This window comes from Gobio gobio (assembly GCF_949357685.1).
Source record: "Gobio gobio genome assembly, chromosome: 9".
NCBI classification, from domain to species: Eukaryota; Metazoa; Chordata; class Actinopteri; order Cypriniformes; family Gobionidae; genus Gobio; species Gobio gobio.
The window spans coordinates 51801571-51822265 of NC_137115.1; the positions used below are offsets into that span (position 1 = coordinate 51801571).

Here is a 20695-nt window from a genome sequence, read left to right on the forward strand (position 1 = left end):
TTATAAGCAAATATCTCCCTTTGCTTTAAACTTTGAACGTTGTAACTTTGCAGATGTTGTTTATGCTCAAGCAGCAACATTACACGCTAGCTAAAGTTAGAATAGTGAAATCGTGGTTTACCACCCCTTTAGTTCTTATCGTCACATGTTTGTGCCAGTGTACTTCAGCTGATCCTGTTTCTTTTTTAGTTGTTGACCAACCACTATGAGCGCTGCTGGAAGTATTATTGCCTGCCGAATGGATGGGCAAACTTTGGAGTCACATCAGAGGAGGAGTTGCATCTCTCTCGCAAACTCTTCTGGGGCATCTTTGAGTCCCTCGCACACAAGGTTTGACAAACACAAACATATCTCAACCGATGAATTCTTATTGAAAAATGAACACTTACAGTTCTAGCCATCTCTTCTCTGTAGAAATTTGATGCAGAGCTGTTTAAGATCGCCATGCCCTGCATCTGCGCCATAGCGGGGGCCATCCCTCCAGACTATGTGGATGCTAGCTATTCATCTATGACTGAGAAGAAAGCATCTGTGGACGCTGAGGGCAACTTTGACCCCAAACCAGTGGAGACAACCAAGTGAGAACTTCTTTTCATATCTTTGGGTTTATATACTGTGTGCATATGTGTATATTTAAGGTATGTGAATTTTCATGTTTTTATACAGATTTCTGTATATTTCTAACTGAAGTATAACCCATAAATCTCAGGGGGGGAAATTCTGCGGCCCATGCATGTAGAGCATAGCGTGAACCATTCCATTGCCTTTCATTATATGAAATCGTAAAACTCACCTGCTGGCCGATAATTGGCCATGCATATTTCAGACTCTTTTCATTTTGGGTAGTTTGCATTCGAAAATGCAGCATGCTTCCCAAATTTGTCATGAGAATCATTTGTAAATTTGTCAGAATAGAAGCTTTAAAGACACAGAAAGCAACTTTTGAGAAACAGATATTTGAAATCAACCCAAACAAACACACCCCTCCCTTCATTGCTCCCCCCCTAAAAGGGGCAAAATAATATTTCAATGACGCTCAAAACTGTCCTGTTACTATAGCTAACATTACAATATCAGCATATCTTGGTTCTATGAAACATAGCAAATCTCCCTCTTGCTCACTCTCTGATTCATGATCATGATTGGACACGCCTAGGGTTGGGTACGTTCACATTTTAATCGGTATCGGTACCGGTACCTGAAATTCGGTACTATAGGGATGTTTACATCAATAACTGTAAAGAACCTGTTAGTAATTTATAGAAGTGTTATTGACATTATGCCAGAGCTGCCCTGGTCTCTCTCTGCCATTGTCTGTGATGTTTGATTACTGTAATATTTACTAGTAAATAGTAGGCTACTAGGTACTTAATTTAATTCATAAAAACAACCATATTGTTATTTTTTTTCTTTTTAATTTAATTTCTATGAAAAGATTTCCCACAAATTATGTGTTGTGTATTTTCGGGTAATCAAATGAAGACAAAAGACATTAATTTAATTTATCTTTTAATTTAATTATTGTCAAACAAAGTGCTGCACAACTGAGCTTTATATGGTTAAAATTAAAACATGAAGAACATTTTTAATTTATTACTTAAAAAATAAAGTTTTGATAATTTATTATTATTACATTAGTGTTAGTATTATTATTACATTGAGCCGTATCTAAATTCTACTGTACAACAGTAATGTATTTGTCAAGTGAAACCAAACTTTTTGACGGGTTGCCGTGAAGACCTTTGAGTTTCTGTGTGTTTATAACATGACGGTAGTTTTTCTCAAATGAAACGGTAAAATGCTCATGAAGTGACTCAGTGGCTCTGGAGATGACGTTTGTGCGTTCGTGTCCTCATATGAGACGGCAGAGATAGAAACATGCGACCGGCACGCGCGATTCTGAGTGTGTGTGTGTGTGTGTGTGTGAGGTAAACCGCGCGTATACGGCATTCATTCACACAGAGACACACAGGATTCGTATTTAAATAGTCTTTTTGCTGTTTAATATTCACAGACACTAGTCTTATCACCAGATGCGTTCTCAGGTACCAAAATTTGGTACCGATTGATTTAGGGCGTTTTCACACCTGAAAGTCCGCACCAAGGTCCGAACCCAAGTTCAGGTTTTGATACATTTTATACATTCAGTTAGTTTTGGTTTGGTTTCACATTGCAATTATGCGAGCGCACTAAATAACTTTACATGACACACTTGCGTCCACTTGTCATCATCTATGTGGGCTGCATCTGGACATTGATTGGTTTGTAAACGGACGTGCGTCTGACGTCAGCATCTTTGACAAGAATGAATGAACAGACACAGACGTTGCCACTATTGAACAGTGTGCATTGCTTGACTATTTTCTTTTCATTACGTTTAAAAGGGGACATTTCAAGCTTTATATAGGCTACACATATTTCTCATGTTTGTGAGACGAGTAGCTGCTGAGCTTCGGTTTATTTGAGACACACTCCAGTTACAAAGCATGTGATCGCTCCCGTCTGCTATAGATTATTTGCTTCTTATTTATTAAATCCAGGCAATTATCTGATTTAACGTTGATTAAAATTAAGATACAATTTATACAAAAAGAAATTCACATTAAAGAAAGGCTTTCTAAGCAAAATCATACAACATTTCTTTCAAAATAATTTCTGACCTTCTGTCTTCTGAAATATTGCGCATTTTTTCACTTTTCATAATCAATGTAGCCTAGATGTAATTGAAAAATAACATTATAATATTTAAACATAAACAGGAACTTCCTGTAAATGGTCTGAAAGTACGAACCATACAGAAAATGCTTTCACACTAGAAACAAACCGAACCTTTGTTCAGTTTGATCTGGACCGAGACTTCCTCTTTTCCTCTGACCCAATTTCGTCTGTTTGGTCCGGACCGTGGTCCGGGGGAGGTTTCACACCTGTAATTTTGATTCAAACCAAACTGAAAAGTCCAAAAATCCAGACCAAACAAGGTTGGTGTGAAATCGCCCTTAATGTGAATCAGTACTCAGTAGTACCGACGTAATTCGGTCGGTGCCCTTAAAGGGGTCATGTAATGGTACATGCACTTTTACAAGTTGATTATACGGAAATGTGTGTTGGCAGTGCCTGTACACAACCATCCTATAATTATAAAAATACATCCAGTGTTTTTTTTTAATCTCCTTATATATTTTCCCCTGTCTCAAATCGAGCCGTCTGACCGTGTGACGTTACATGGTGTACGCCCCTCCTAAGATTGTTGATTGACAGCAGCGTTTCAACACAGACCCGCCCTGAGCGAGCGGTCATCAGTCCGCCATTGTTGATACTCTGGAGCAGAATGGCGTCTAAGCGATTGTGGTGTTGTGTTGTTGGGTGTAATAACGAACACAGCAGTCATTTTGATGTTCCTAAATCCGAACCGCTGAAGACCCAGTGGCTGCTGAGTTTTGTTTTAGAAGGGAATAATCCCCCCGATCAACGTCAATGTTTGCGCAATCATTTCTCAGCAGACTGCTTTATAAACGAGGGTCAGTATAAAGCAGGTTTTGCTAATAAGCTGCTCTTGAAAAAAGGATCGTGTTCCTGCTGCACCTCAGGAAGATCGAAGATGTGTGAGTGTAACGTTTTATTAACCTTTATATTAATCTTTGCAAATCGCTTGCACGCTTCACGATGAATGAGGCTAAAGTTTACAGGGTAAGTTACATTACGGCATGCTTTCTGTGTAACGTTATGACGTTCTCAATATAATTCATAATCCCACGTTTATAATGAACAACGCGTTATGTTTGTTATTACAAACTGTGTACTCGGGTGATAAAGTTAACGTGGTAACACTACACTAAGCTTACTTTTGTACATGGTTTATAACGGTGTCTGTTACTGATTAAGAAGTAATGTAAAAAAAAAAAAATCTTATAACATAACATCAATCTGTCAATGAACTAACACATCAGTAAACACATAGCAACTACGCTACTCTGCCAGTACAAAGATAGATCAAAGTGACATGACGTTAACCAACCATTCAGAAACGTCCTGTTCGAACTTCGATGGGTTCGTCATCTGTTCCTGGTCCGACTCCGGTTCAAATTGATAAGGTTGCTTAGATGTGTCTTCAGAGACTCCCGCTGCCATTATTTCTCGAAAATATACCCTCAAATGTTGTCAAGGCAACACTCCATGTGTGTTGTGGTGTTGTGTCGGGTCGAACCGAACGCCCCACAGAGCAGAGGGGGCGGGGTGAGCAAAGCTCATTATCATTTAAAGTCACATACACTGAAATGACTTGCTGAAAACTGAGTTGGTTTTGACCAGGTAAATTGAGTGTTTTCTTACAATACTAATGAGAATTTTTAATTAAAGTATATTACAAACTTGTCATTTAGACACTAAAGAATCATATTAACTTGTACAAAAATGTCATTCTATGACCCCTTTAAAAGTACCAAACCCTAGACACACCCCCTACTGCTGATTGGCTACAAGTGTGTTGTGCTGCTCAGTCTGATCCACTTTCAACAGCGTTTCTCAAAAATCGCTTACTGCACCTTTAAGGCGTCCGAGCATGTTTTTTTTTTTCTGTCAAAATAAAAGCTCTCTCGTTTTTGTCCTTCTCTGATCAACACATAGGGCCCTATCTTGCACCCAGCGCAATTGACTTTGTACACCAACGCATGTGTCATTCCTATTTTGCACCCGCGCAAAGCGCGCTTTTCCCTCCACAGAAGCACGTCGCTAAACTAGTGAATGAACTTGCGCTACCTGGGCGGTTCAGCGCAAAAAAGGAGGCGTGTTCCGGCGCAAACAATCCCTGGTGCTATTTTGCTGTTCCATTAAACAATTGCGCCACTGACCAGAAAAAACCTAGTCTAAAGTCAGTGGCGCGTTGCGCGTTGTTCATTATGCTATTTTAAGGGCGCATGCTTGACCATAATGTATAGCGTGCACAACGCGCATACACTTTGCTCATGTAATCTACACAGATGCAACAGTTATTTTTGCAAATCATAAATTGTTACACTAAAAAAATATTAACACATGAGATGACGGAAATCATTGTGGTGTGCCACGAAGATGTGAAAAAATAGGCATAAATCTAGCTTACAAATGATTCAGGCTAATTGTAATAATTAAGGATAAGACCTGTTTGCCCAATAGTGGCAAGACATATATGTATATAAGGGCATCTGACAAATTGGTTTGTCCGTCAAGAACCAGGAACAAAAATCGACTGAAAAACTGAAAAAACTGAAAGACTGAAAAAAAAGACTGTGAAATCACCTTTACCATAATGTAGCCTACAACATTACAACTTCACTTCTCTGTCTTTCACTGCTCTACAAGAACATCAGTCTCCTCGGCTGTGAACCGCTCCTGGCGTGCGCCTGGTAAATACGCCATAATAATAGCAATCCATAATGGAACTTGCGCACCTGCTTTTAAAGGGAATGTTGGATGACGCTCGGATTGGTTTATTCACGTTACGCCCAAACCACACCTATGAATAATGAAGCTACTTCAGACCAACCCATTTTAGATTTGCGCCGGGCGCAAGAGCCATTTATCCCGCCGGGAAAATAGCAACAGCGCCGAGACCCGCCCACAAAGTTACTTGCGCTTCGCGCTTTGACACTTGCGTTTCAGATCGTTAAAATAGGGCCCATAGCATCATTTTGAGGGAGTCATTAAAAGATTTGTATTTGAATGAACAACTCCAACTGAACGATTATGTTTCCTTTTTGTTTCTTTGCAGCACCATCATTCCTGAGAGACTTGATGCCTTCATTAACAAATATGCTGAGCACACGCATGATAAATGGGCTTTTGAGAAGGTTAGTATCAGCACTTGTCAAAGCCAAATTCATTGTAGGCTTGAGAATAGGCTTGTGACCTTTTGTTTCCATCTTCCAGATCCAAAACAACTGGACATATGGAGAGGTCCTAGATGAGAACGCCAAAACTCACCACATGCTGCGGCCGTACAAGACTTTCTCTGAGAAGGTCTGAATGGATCTTCTTTGAAACTTATCTTTATTCAAACCTGCCTATTGGCTTTGTTTTGACAGTTGGTCGTCCAAAATCAAGGTCAGCCTCCCTTTTGTATTCTTTCTCTAGGATAAGGAGATCTATCGCTGGCCCATTAAAGAGTCCATCAAGGCCATGTTAGCGTGGGAATGGACACTGGAGAAAGCCAGAGATGGAGAGATTGAGAAAACCGAGGTGAAGACCACCAGGAAGATCTCCCAGACTGCTCAGGTAACAGAGAGATTGAACAAAGAAGATGGAAATTGCATGTTTGATGAACCCAATATCCATACATATATATCCGTCTCCTGCAGGCCACCTATGATCCCAGCCAGGGATACTCTCCCCAGCCAGTGGAGCTGACAGGCATGGCCTTGTCCAGAGAGCTGCAGGTAAATCATCTAAATTAATTCAGTATAAGACATTGAGAAACTCTTGTGATTGATTCATTCCTCATGTTTCCATCTGTTCAGTCTATGGCAGAACAGATTGCTGAGAATTACCATAACACCTGGGGCCGCAAGAAGAAGATGGAGCTACAAGGCAAGGGTATGATCGTTTATTTTGTTCACCGTATGACTGCACAAAATAATGTTCATAACGTAAACTATACCAGCCCGTGGACTATCTCCTAGTTTTTGTGTGTTTTTGTGTTCATAGGTGGTGGCACCCATCCTTTGCTGGTACCATATGATACGTTGACGGCCAAAGAGAAGGCAAGAGACAGAGAGAAAGCCCAAGACCTGCTCAAATTCCTCCAGTTGAATGGATATGCTGTTACCAGGTACAACAAAATGTTGTCCTTTGATGTTATTGGTATCATTAAGCATAGTTTGTCCGCTGCGTATTCCCGTGCCTGACACTGACAGCTCTAATCAAAGCGTTTGACAGTTGCGTCTTGTTCTGTGTTCACAAGTTTCAGTCCTTTCAATATAAAAGTCTTCACTACTGAGTGACTATTTTCCGCCATCTAACGGCATAATAATGTAACTTCTGCTGCTGTTCACGGTCAGGGGCTATTTTTTCCAGTGGAAGGAAGGCTTTTAGTGATTTGCATTGATAAATAATTTTTGCCTGTAATATTTATATTGTTTTAACTACTGTATATATAAAAGCAATAAGGTATGAGAAAACCTAACAACGCCCTTTAGCCTTGACTTATTCACGATACAGATCTTACATATACGGGTCAATATCCAATAAGGTTTTTAAGATAACATTTTTTTAATTTTAAGCAAAACTGTTTTTTTTTTTGTTTTTTTTACAGTTTTTAAGATTTCTGATTTTACCACCCAAAAAATGTCAGGTGGTGCGACCATATATTCATTTAAAATAATATACATTTAATGTACTAAGCACTACTGAAAACTTGTAGATATGAATCATTGTAGTGTCTAAAATGCATATCCCATTGTAAATTCCCTTTCCATTAGTTTATGTATTGCCCTTTTAGTCCAATTCATATAAACTGTGTGTTCTTATGTTTTGTTTTTAACTGTAAAAATGATTTGTATACATTATATAACGGTTTACGATTAAATTTCTTACTTCATTATGCAATTGCAGTGGAATTTGATACTTTTAAATGTAAAATTGCTGGTTGGACCACCTGACATTTCAAACTCAATTCAAATCTAACAGGCATTAACTTGGACACCTATACAAATGTTTGACCATATGCTTAAGGTTATACATACATTTTTTTCAATCAAATACACATTTTTATAATAACAACACATTTTCAAAGTTTTCCAGGGGTCATACCACATGACATGATCAGTTTAAACAACTGTGTGATGTCATATGCTGTCACATAGTTTTCTTAAAGTAACATTGCATAAAATGGCATTTTTATGTCGGTCACCCTCTGACATTTGGAGGATTACACTTTTCAGACAAAATTTTTTTTAAGTAATAGAATAGTTTTGAAATAGGACTGATACACTATTTTCACTCTTTTATAAGGAATTTAACGCAAAATCATGCCAAACTATTTGATTAAGAATTTTACTGAGAAAATGAACCTTTTTATTAAAGTTTTTTTTTTCTGCTTGTATGTTCGGACGGTCGCACAACCTGACATTTTTGGTCTTTTAAACGCCACAACTCAAAAAGTCAATTGAATTTCAAAAAAATTAAAAGGGTTTCTTATAAAGGAAATATTGTAGATCAATTTGATATATGACATAGATTTATAAAAAATCTTTTTAGGAAAATAATGAATTCGGACACACAAAAAAATACATGTCATGACTCATGACCCATATACAGTATTAGCCAAAAGTGATGTCCGGCCTAGGAAAATGGTCAATTTCACCCTTTATTCAAATATAAGGAATTTTTTTTTTAAATATTTTGTAAGCATATTGCAAAGTTGGGAGTCAATTGTTTTAGTTGTGATAATGCAATGAAACATGCCAAATTGTGTGGACATTACAAAAAAAAATATTTTGCAAAAGCAAAAGAGAAAACTAACGATTATGTTGTAGTCAGTGTATGCTTTTTCCTGTGAGTTTGCATGTAGTTGTAGTTTGACTTTTTTGCCAAATAATTTTTCAGATAAATACCTTAACCCAAGTTTAGTGGGGTCTTTTTCTTTCCTCAGACATATTTTATGGCATGTTGAATCAGCTCTTACAGATGTAATGAGGTGGAAAAAATACACTCATATCATGTTGTGTCTCTTCACTGTTTTCTTCTTTAGGGGTTTGAAGGACATGGAGCAGGAGATTTCCTCCATCGAGAAGCGTTTTGCTTATGGGTTCCTGCAGAAGCTGTTGAAGTGGATGGAGATTGCCCAGGAGTTTATTGCTCATCTTGGTATACATTCATAGCAGTCATTTCTTCCATCAAAAAAACAGTAGATGTTAGTTTGCTCTTGGTGAAGGTGTTTTGGATGAATGTTCTGTGTGTTTGTTACTCCAGAGGCTGTTGTGAGCAGTGGAAGAGTTGAGAAATCTCCCCATGAACAGGAGATTAAATTCTTTGCCAAGGTGAGACACAAATGAGTGACAGCGCTCAGTGGGAATTAGCTGGAAGAGATACAGCCTCTCACACTCTCCTCTTCCTCTTTATACTCTCTTCATGTAGATTCTGCTTCCATTGGTAAACCAGTACTTTAAGAATCACTGCCTGTATTTCCTGTCCACACCTGCAAAAGTCCTGGGCAGTGGTGGCCATGCCTCCAACAAGGAGAAGGAGATGATTGCTAGGTAACTAATGCTACAGATCTGCATTTTTCTGTGGTACCCTAGTCCAATGGTTCCTAACCCTGAGTACCTCAGCATTGCACATTTTATTTATGTCTCCCTAATCAAACACACCTGATTCAACTGATCCGCTCATTCGTAAAGAATGCTTCTCAAACGCAAGGCTGCATCCTAGGCTACGTTCAGGCTGCTGACAAATATGGCCCAAACCCTATCTTTTTGCTCACGTGACTCAGATCTGTTTTTGTCATGACAGTGCGAACAGCACAAACCACATGGAATCTGATCTTTTCACTTCTGATTTGTGCCTCTTCCATATGTGGTCCTAAATCCGATACAGGTCAGATGTTTTGCAGTGTGACCTCAGTCTCTGAACAGTCATAGCAGCAGAATTCATGCAACATTTACCTCACTCGAGATCAACATTTGACACAATTCTGTGCTCATGGGAGTCACAGATTATACACACCCGACGTTATCAAGACATTTGTGAAAGGTAGTCAGTGAAGGACAGTGATGTGTCAGAGCTCAAGAGTATTACAGTGACAGCTAAACATGAGGGCTCGTATCATAAATGTTTAAAAACTCTGCTCTCTTTTTTCACATCCTCGTCTTTGTTTTTTTATATTGCATGCAAATAAATTTGCTGTCTTTCATGGCAGATCACACTATAAATAAATGTGTAATCACTTTAATGTTTACTTCCATATAGCAGCGTGCTGCGTGATGTCTTTTTATCGTTCATTGCACATGCGGTTCAGTCCAGGACCATGATCTGTTCACACTGGAATCTGGTATTGGCCACATTTAAAACAACAATGTGAACAGCTATACAAACAAATCGGATCCAAGCAATAAATCAGAATTGAGCACTAAGGCTCACAGTGTGAACGTATACCTAGTGAGGCGGTGTCCTTCCTAAAAAAACACAAAAAAAACAAAAAAAAAAGACCTCAGATGTTATGTTAGGACCTGGCAGATTTTTATTTTGTACTCGCTCTTAAAGAGATGGTTCACCCAAAAATGAAAATTAGCCCATAATTTACTCACCCTCAAGTTATCTGAGGTGTATATGACATTCTTCTTTCAGACGAATAAAATCTGATGTATATTACAAAAGTCCAGGCTGATCCAAGCGTTAGAATTGGATTAATAGTTGCTCTGTTTTTGAAGTGCATAAAAAGTGCATCTGTCCGTCAAATAACTGCTCCACGCGGCTCTGGGGTGTTAATAAAGGCCTTCTGAAGCGAATCGATGCGTTTGTGTAAGAAAAATATCCATATTTAAAACTTTATCAAGTAAAGTTTTGGCCGTCCGCCTTCCCTGTTCAATTTATGGAAAAATTGTTGAAAGTTCCCCTGCCGATCGAAAGACTAACGCCCGTTTCACACATACTCCGTCTGCAGTGCGTCTGCGGTGCGTGTTACGGTGCAGGAGCAGCATGCGCTGTTGTGCTTTCATATATGCTGCGTTTGCAGCGCGCAACTGATCCGCGGTTGTAGCCTATACCACAAACACAGCATTTATTCATTATTTTTTTAATTTCAAATCCAAAAATTGTTACTGAACATGGCTTGTCAGAATTGCAATTCTCTTTGTTTACACTTTCATAGATGTCACGTTTTAACGTAGTAAATTTAAACAACGTTTTATTCAATTCATTACTTTATATTTATATAGCCTATACTTTAGATTAGAACATTGAAATATAACTTATAGCATATAAACATTTGAAATTAGAAATTTACAATAGAAACAGCCGACTCTCGTCTTTTATTTCTTTCGTTTTTAAACCCTTTTAAAAGCAGGTCATAAAGGCCTTTTTTGAGAGGTGTCGTTTCCTTGCTTTACCCGAGAAAAAAAAGCCATGTGTTGACTTTGAAACAGAGTATTTTAAATGATATTCATCTGTGGTAAAATTACTAGATTTTCGTTTCATTACATGTTTATTTTAAAGCGAACTATGTGCTGTCACTTTAATTCAGCAGTGCAGCACAGCAAAAAATAGACTAGGTACGGAAACGATCGCCGGACTGCTGCAGACGCACTGCACCTGGAACGGACTGACGGACAGCATCCGCGCGCAGTGTGAAAGCTGTAATCCGTTAACATGGGTACTGAAAAAAAAACGCACCGCATACGCACTGCAAACGGAGTATGTGTGAAACGGGCGTAACGCGACCAGGTCCGCTCATCATGACGTCACGTACGCATCTTGAGTTTCACTTTCAACATTCAACACTTTTCCACGGAAGGCAGTCGGCCGATAGTTAACTTGATAAAGTTTTTAACATGGATAATTTTCTTACACAAATGCATCGATTCGCTTCAGAAGGCCTTTATTAACACCCCAGAGCCGCGTGGAGCAGTTATTTGACGGACAGATGCACTTTTTATGGACTTCAAAAACAGAGCAACTATTAATCCAATTCTGAAGCTTGGATTAGCCTGGACTTTTGTAATATAACTCCGATTTTATTGGTCTGAAAGAAGAATGTCATATACACCTCGAATGACTTGAGGGTGAGTAAATTATGGGCAAATTTTCATTTTTGGGTGATTTTTCATTTTTATACAGTGATCATAGTTCAACTAGTATTTAGTACAAAAAATACAAAATACAAATTGAAATACAAAATAGTATTTCCATGGTTACCACTAGATGTAAACATATTTTATGATCTAATAAGTTGCAATCAAGGCATATTGAATGTTAAAATACCTTTCAAATTTGTTCTCTTAGTAATTTTAATAATTTAATACATTTAATAGTTAAAAAGTTCTGTTTATAAGTATCGTATCGGTATCGATATCGGTGATACTGGCCTTGAAAGTATCGGTATCGTATCGAAAACAAAATAAGTGGTATCGCTCATTCCTAAGAGAAAGATGTACATTTTTACCATCACTCCCACAGACGCTGTATTAGAAACACTCTCACAGCAGCGGTAACTTGTTTTTTGTAATTTGATGCAAAAGTATTAAAACACAAAGTTTTTGTGTTTTAAAGTTACATACATAAAAAAAAAAAAAAATGAAATATTGCAGGATTTACGATATTGATGACCGTTAAAACACGTCATCAGAGTCTGTGAAAAGGGTCCATTAGTAATGCAATGCTTTGCTAAACTTTGATTTGATATCATGCTCCACTCGTCACCATGATGGTAACCCCCCCAAAAAAACAATATAACATAAACTCTTCTAAAGTAACAAAGCAAAACATTAAACACTACCACATCTCCCACTTAACAGTAATCTTGCACACACAAAAAACATTTTATAACACTTCATTTGAGCATTTACTCTTCCTTTTCAAGTATAATGGCAAAGCGTGCTGGGAAATCCCAGCCCAGTTTCAGTTAAAGGTGCTCTAAGCGATCCTGGGTAGAGTAACTTCTTGTGACGTTCGAAGTGTTGTCAAACAAAACAGAGGCTAGCTAGACCCTTCCTCCTTCTTTCTCCTCCCCCCCGTGCTTCCTGAAACAGTCATGAACGTGCATTTAAAATGGATGTAGCTTGCGTGCTAACGCTGCTGTGGTAACGATGGCCCAGCCAACTACTTCACGCTCATTGTGAGTAAATTGATGTACTTTTAAATAAAAAAAGTGCACGCGCACTAACCCCAAACCTCCACCCCCAAATCATTCTTGTCGATTATTGGCTGGAGCACTGTTTATTATGTTTCGTTGTCCAGACCATAGATATCCATAATAAAGGCTAGATGTCTTACAGCGGAGTCTCTAACGTCATCACCGGCGGCCATCTTGTCACAGGCAGGGCTCTGTGGCTCCTGATGATCTGCATGAACACAAATACTCTTTTCTCGCTGAAATCTTGACGGATTTACAAATGGTTTGGTTTCTTACAAACGTTATTAACGTGGCTATAATTATGGATGCTTGAACAAATTATGAATAATTTTTCATAAGTATGCAGTGTCATATCTACATCTTTGACGTTTATAACAAACCAAACAGTTTGAAAATCGGTAGAAAATTTAGCAAGTTATGGTTATTTAAAAAGTGCAAAAACCATGAAAATAATGTTACGAGTGAGCGAGCTGACTGTGACAAGATGGCCGCCAGGTGCGAACGTCGACCTCCATTGGCCAGCAGCGCGGACGAGACATATCGGGCCCTATTTTAACGATCTGAAACGCAAGTGTCAAAGCGCGAAGCGCAAGTAACTTTGTGGGCGGGTCTCGGCGCTGTTGCTATTTTCCCGGCGGGATAAATGGCTCTTGCGCCCGGCGCAAATCTAAAATGGGTTGGTCTGAAGTAGCTTCATTATTCATAGGTGTGGTTTGGGCGTAACGTGAATAAACCAATCAGAGCGTCATCCAACATTCCCTGTAAAAGCAGGTGCGCAAGTTCCATTATGGATTGCTATTATTATGGCGTATTTACCAGGCGCACGCCAGGAGCGGTTCACAGCAGGAGACTGATGTTCTTGTAAGAGCAGTGAAAGACAGAGAAGTTGTGTTGTATGGGGATGGGAGAAACCCACCCAAAATAGCGTCGGTTAAACAGGCGTGGGAGGAAATAGCCACAATTGTTTCATCAGCTGGCATCCCCAGGACGTCGCACCAGTGCCGCAAGCGCTACAATGACATCAGAAGACGGGGAAAGTCCAAGCTTGCCAGCATCAATCGGGCACGCCGTGTAACGGGAGGTGGATCTGCCTCTGCTCAGGACCTGACGCCAGCAGAGGACATCGCTGCGTCCACCCTCACCGATTTTTTTTCCTGGTTCTTGACGGACAAACCAATTTGTTAGATGTCCTTATATACATATATGTCTTGCCAGAAGTTGCCACTATTGGGCAAACAGGTCTCCTTAATTATTAGACTACAATTAGCCTGAATCATTTGTAAGCTAGATTTATGCCTATTTTTTCACATCTTCGTGGCACACCACAATGATTTCCGTCATCTCATGTGTTAATATTTTTAAGTGTAACAATTTATGATTTTCAAAAATAACTGTTGCATCTGTGTAGATTACATGAGCAAAGTGTATGCGCGTTGTGCACGCTATACATTATGGTCAAGCATGCGCCCTTAAAATAGCATAATGAACAACGCGCAACGCGCCACTGACTTTAGACTAGGTTTTTTCTGGTCAGTGGCGCAATTGTTTAATGGAACAGCAAAATAGCACCAGGGATTGTTTGCGCCGGAACACGCCTCCTTTTTTGCGCTGAACCGCCCAGGTAGCGCAAGTTCATTCACTAGTTTAGCGACGTGCTTCTGTGGAGGGAAAAGCGCGCTTTGCGCGGGTGCAAAATAGGAATGACACATGCGTCGGTGTACAAAGTCAATTGCGCTGGGTGCAAGATAGGGCCCCTAGTCTTTATTATGGATATCTATGGTCCAGACTGCCCAAGTTTGTTTTTGTTGCCGTTTGTGGAGCTTGTGCCGACTACAGAGACCGCGTTTTTTTACAGTGTGTTCAGGGGACAGGCAGCTAGCGGATAGTGAGGAGATGTTTGCTGTATGTGGCAAAAAAAATATTGGACTAAAAAACGCTTGATATCGCTTATAGCACCTTTAAATTGAAGTTTGTCTAAAAGAAACAAGTTCATAAAACTCAAAACTTAAAATGTGTCAGTTTTGTGAACTCAAAAGAAAAAGAAAGTTATAAATACTCATAAAAGTTAATTTGTTTAATTGAAGTTTACGGTTAATGACTTTAAGCATTAGGGTTTACAGTGAGAGAGGCATCAGAAATGTGCCGTGTTGGGGGTAGTCATATTTTTACGTACCTTAAAGATTTTCATTTACATGAATGTTTGCAGAAGATGTTTTAATGATGATAGTTTTGACCTGTCACGTCCTCTCTGCTCCTCACTCTTCTTCTTGCCTGTGGTTTTCTCTCTGCCCTCTCCTGGAGTATTTTCCCACGGCTCCCCTCATCCTTTTGTTACATTTATCTTCTATGGATCACGTTATTTTGCTCCTACTTTTCCATCATCTTGACCTCACCATTTTTTTCCCTGTCATGCCATTCTCTCTTTCCCAACCCTCCACCCCTCTTTTTTTCTTCTTTTTCTATCTGTGTATCTTCTATCTCAGTATCTTCTGTAAGTTGGCCGGTCTGGTGAGACACAGGGTTTCCCTCTTTGGTAAGAATCCTGCATGATGGCCTGATTGCACATTTCATTTTTCCACCTTCTTCCCCTTTTTCTTTAATGTTTCTCACCATCGGTACATCCGTTCCTAATAGTTACATTTATTTGCTCCAAGTTCTTGTTGGTTTTATCTATCTATCTATCTTAGGGTGACCAAATGTCCTGTTTTTTCCCAGGACATGTCCTGTTTTCAAGTCCTGTCCTGGCCTTAATATAACAATGTTCTATCCATACAGAGGGGGCATACTTGAAATGTGTTGAAATTAATAAGGAATCTTTGAGTAAACTTCGAGTATCATTTGAGTATCTCATTGCCGGGCCGAGTGTCCTGGTTTTCAGTAATCAAAATATGGTCACCCTAATCTCTATCTATCTATCTATCTATCTATCTATCTATCTATCTATCTATCTATCTATCTATCTATCTATCTATCTATCTATCTATCTATCTATCTATCTATCTATCTATCTATCTATCTATCTATCTATCTATCTATCTATCATCTATCTATCGTTCTATCTATCGTTCTATCTATCTATCATCTATCTATCGTTCTATCTATCGTTCTATCTATCTATCGTTCTATCTATCTATCTATCTATCTATCTATCTATCTATCTATCTATCTATCTATCTATCTATCTATCTATCTATCTATCTATCTATCTATCTATCTATCTATCTATCTATCGTTCAATCTATCGTTCAATCTATCGTTCAATCTATCTATCAATCAATCTATCTATCTATCTATCTATCTATCTATCTATCTATCTATCTATCTATCTATCTATCTATCTATCTATCTATCTATCTATCTATCTATCTATCTATCTATCTATCTATCTATCTATCTATCTAATATCTATCTATCTATCTATCTATCTATCTATCTATCTATCTATCTATCTATCTATCTATCTATCTATCTATCTATCTATCTATCTATCTATCTATCTATCGTTCAATCTATCTATCGTTCAATCTATCTATCGTTCAATCTATCTATCTATCTATCTATCTATCTATCTATCTATCTATCTATCTATCTATCTATCTATCTATCTATCTATCTATCTATCTATCTATCTATCTATCTATCTATCTATCTATCTATCTATCTATCTATCTATCTATCTATCTATCTATCTATCTATCTATCTATCTATCTATCTATCAATCTATCGTTCTATCTATCTATCAATCTATCGTTCTTTCTATCGTTCTATCTATCTATCTATCTATCTATCTATCTATCTATCTATCTATCTATCTATCTATCTATCTATCTATCATCTATCTATCTATCTATCTATCTATCTATCTATCTATCTATCTATCTATCTATCTATCTATCTATCTATCTATCTATCTATCTATCTATCTTTCTCTGAGTGTTTCTCTAATGATTTGCAGTGCTTCGCTTAAGTTGGTGCATTGTTTGCAGTGTTGGCTCAGTATTTCAGAAGAATATCTGCTTTGGCTTTTATTATAGCTCTTCATTCTATATCAGTGTCATATATCGTAGCATATGTTGTAGGCTAATTGTAGGTGAAAGTTTAAGGCCTATGTCATGCTCTGAATGTTTGTGTGTGCAGGCACTGATGCCTCCGCAGTGGTCAACTGCCTTCATATTCTTTCCCACTCGCTGGATGCCAGGTATGTTTGCTGACCACATCATTCCCTGTGTTTTACTGATGTTTACAGGTTAGTTAACCCAGTGATGTTGTTCTAAACCCGTAAGACTTTCGTCACTTGAACACAAATTAAGATATTTCTAATGAAACCTGATAGATTTCTGTCCCTCCATTGAAAGTCTATTCACCCAAAACTCTGATGCTTTCATATAAAGACATCAAAAGATAAATACATAAACATAAAACATATAATCGAGCAGTTTAATCAAAATCCTCTGAAGAGATAAAACCACTTTATATGATGAACATATTTCTTTAGGCTTTTATTCACATGAACTTTGATCACCAAACATACTTGCTTGACACACAAGAACCAATGAGGTTCATTCTCGTGTTACGCAGCACGTTTGAGCTTCTGCAAGAACCAATTAGGTTCATTCTCGTGTTACGCATCACGTTTGAGCTTCAGCAAGAACCAATTAGGTTCATTCTCGTGTTACGCATCACGTTTGAGCTTCAGCAAGAACCAATGAGGTTCATTCTCGTGTTATGCATCACGTTTGAGCTTCAGCAAGAACCAATGAGGTTCATTCTCGTGTTACGCATCACGTTTGAGCTTCAGCAAGGACCAATGAGGTTCATTCTCGTGTTACGCATCACGTTTGAGCTTCAGCAAGAACCAATGAGGTTCATTCTCGTGTTACGCATCACGTTTGAGCTTCAGCGAGAACCAATGAGGTTCATTCTCGTGTTACACAGCACATTTGAGCTTCAGCAAGAACCAATGAGGTTCATTCTCGTGTTACGCAGCACATTTGAGCTTCAGCAAGAACCAATGAGGTTCATTCTCGTGTTACGCAGCACGTTTGAGCTTCAGCAAGAACCAATGAGGTTCATTCTCGTGTTACGCATCACGTTTGAGCTTCAGCAAGAACCAATGAAGTTCATTCTCGTGTTACGCAGCACGTTTGAGCTTCTGCAAGAACCAATGAGGTTCATTCTTGTGTTACGCAGCACATTTGAGCTTCAGCAAGAACCAATGAGGTTCAATCTCGTGTTACGCATCACGTTTGAGCTTCAGCAAGAACCAATGAGGTTAATTCTCGTGTTACGCAGCACATTTGAGCTTCAGCAAGAACCAATGAGGTTCATTCTCGTGTTACGCAGCACATTTGAGCTTCAGCAAGAACCAATGAGGTTCATTCTCGTGTTACGCAGCACATTTGAGCTTCAGCGAGAACCAATGAAGTTCATTCTCGTGTTACGCAGCACATTTGAGCTTCAGCAAGAACCAATGAGGTTCATTCTCGTGTTACGCAGCACATTTGAGCTTCTGCAAGAACCAATGAGGTTCATTCTCGTGTTACGCATCACATTTGAGCTTCAGCAAGAACCAATGAGGTTCATTCTTGTGTTACGCAGCACATTTGAGCTTCAGCAAGAACCAATGAGGTTCATTCTCGTGTTACGCATCACGTTTGAGCTTCAGCAAGAACCAATGAGGTTCATTCTCGTGTTACGCAGCACATTTGAGCTTCTGCAAGAACCAATGAGGTTCATTCTCGTGTTACGCATCACGTTTGAGCTTCAGCAAGAACCAATGAGGTTCATTCTCGTGTTACGCAGCACATTTGAGCTTCTGCAAGAACCAATGAGGTTCATTCTCGTGTTACGCATCACATTTGAGCTTCAGCAAGAACCAATGAGGTTCATTCTCGTGTTACGCAGCACATTTGAGCTTCTGCAAGAACCAATGAGGTTCATTCTCGTGTTACGCATCACATTTGAGCTTCAGCAAGAACCAATGAGGTTCATTCTTGTGTTACGCAGCACATTTGAGCTTCAGCAAGAACCAATGAGGTTCATTCTCGTGTTACGCATCACGTTTGAGCTTCAGCAAGAACCAATGAGGTTCATTCTCGTGTTACGCATCACATTTGAGCTTCAGCAAGAACCAATGAGGTTCATTCTCGTGTTACGCAGCACATTTGAGCTTCTGCAAGAACCAATGAGGTTCATTCTTGTGTTACGCAGCACATTTGAGCTTCAGCAAGAACCAATGAGGTTCATTCTCGTGTTACGCATCACGTTTGAGCTTCTGCAAGAACCAATGAGGTTCATTCTCGTGTTACGCATCACGTTTGAGCTTCAGCAAGAACCAATGAGGTTTATTCTCGTGTTACGCATCACGTTTGAGCTTCTGCAAGAACCAATGAGGTTCATTCTTGTGTTACGCAGCACATTTGAGCTTCAGCAAGAACCAATGAGGTTCATTCTCGTGTTACGCAGCACGCTTGAGCTTCAGCAAGAACCAATGAGGTTCAATCTCGTGTTACGCAGCACATTTGAGCTTCAGCAAGAACCAATGAGGTTCATTCTTGTGTTACGCAGCACGTTTGAGCTTCAGCAAGAACCAATGAAGTTTGTTTCTCGCGCAATAAGCAAGTACGGTTGTGCTTCCGTTTCACAGTGCACAGATTAATGTCTATATGTGAAAAAAAGCCTAAATTTGTATTAAATGTGAACGAACGATGAATGAAAGTTTTATGGGTTTGGAATGACATGATTCATGAGAATTACTTTTTGTGTGATCTATTTCTTTAATGTATTAAGTGTCATGCTTATCTTTTGCTTCCAGAACTGTGATGAAATCTGGGCCTGAGATTGTGAAGGCTGGTCTGCGCTCTTTCTTTGAGAGTGCTGCCGATGATATTGAGAAGATGGTTGAAAACCTCAAATTGGGGAAGGTGTCTACCAAAAACCAGGTCAGATGTAAATATAGTCCTGTTCTCTGAGATGTTCCCTTGTTCTGTGTCAAAGTTTCTAAATTGAGCCTCTTTCTCCCCTCTCTCTCTGTCTCTGTAACAGGTCAAAGGTGTATCTCAGAACATAAGCTACACCACCACTGCTCTTCTGCCAGTGCTCACGTCCCTGTTCGACCACATCGCCCAGCACCAGTTTGGAGATGATGTCATGTGTGAGATATTTTCATAGGTTTTCATAGAAGTCATTTGACGTGACTAAATTTTACCCACATAGCAGGGTAGATTTAATTCATATATAAATAGATTTATGAAGGAAATTAATTAATTAGTGGCAGGTATTAAATTGAAAAGGCTGTTCATATTTTGGTCTATTCTATCTATCAATTGTAGATTGTAGTTTGGGGCTTTCCTGTAGCTCAAACAGTAGAGCATGGCGCTAGCAACGCTAAGGTCATGGGTTCGATTCCCAGGGAAAGCAAGAATTGACAAAATGTAAAATGTGTACCTTGAATGCAATGTAAGTCGCTTTGGATAAAAGCGTCTGCCAAATGCATAAATGTAAATGTAAATCAATTGCATTTCAACAGCGACAGGCGGTCACACTTTACACAACATTTCAATGTGAAGAACAGCCAACAATTGAACTCTGTCTGGTCTGCAAACTACGTTTCACTACAAAAACACATGCTAGAATTGACAAAGAAAATTCTTCTTGTCAAAATGATGCATGCAATAAGCTTGTGATCCAAAATGTCTATGCGCCGATTTGCAGCAAAAAAAAGAAGAATATGAAGGAGAGAATGGTTGTTGGCAGAAGCCAGAATGCTTGCTGATATTTTGTTGCAGGTCTATGACTCCTGAACTCTCTTATTGCTGTAGTTTGTCACCGACGTAATTTCCAGTTACATGACTCTGATTTGCAGAGAGGCCCAG

At 39.0% G+C, this 20695-nt stretch overlaps 1 protein-coding gene across 6 annotated transcripts in view; it reads left to right on the plus strand.

Moving 5' to 3' along the window:
- ryr1b (ryanodine receptor 1b (skeletal)) overlaps positions 1-20695 on the plus strand; it is a 177737-nt gene that overhangs the window by 86097 nt on the left and 70945 nt on the right. For all 6 annotated transcript variants that reach the window (XM_079825048.1, XM_079825049.1, XM_079825050.1 and 3 more), the window contains 15 exons: positions 190-330; positions 415-578; positions 5747-5825; positions 5905-5994; positions 6109-6249; positions 6333-6410; positions 6492-6567; positions 6679-6802; positions 8723-8838; positions 8944-9011; positions 9109-9230; positions 15304-15353; positions 16959-17019; positions 19636-19762; positions 19866-19974. In XM_079825048.1, the coding sequence (XP_079681174.1) occupies positions 190-330; positions 415-578; positions 5747-5825; positions 5905-5994; positions 6109-6249; positions 6333-6410; positions 6492-6567; positions 6679-6802; positions 8723-8838; positions 8944-9011; positions 9109-9230; positions 15304-15353; positions 16959-17019; positions 19636-19762; positions 19866-19974 (1546 nt within the window). The remainder of the gene's footprint in view (positions 1-189; positions 331-414; positions 579-5746; positions 5826-5904; positions 5995-6108; positions 6250-6332; positions 6411-6491; positions 6568-6678; positions 6803-8722; positions 8839-8943; positions 9012-9108; positions 9231-15303; positions 15354-16958; positions 17020-19635; positions 19763-19865; positions 19975-20695) is intronic.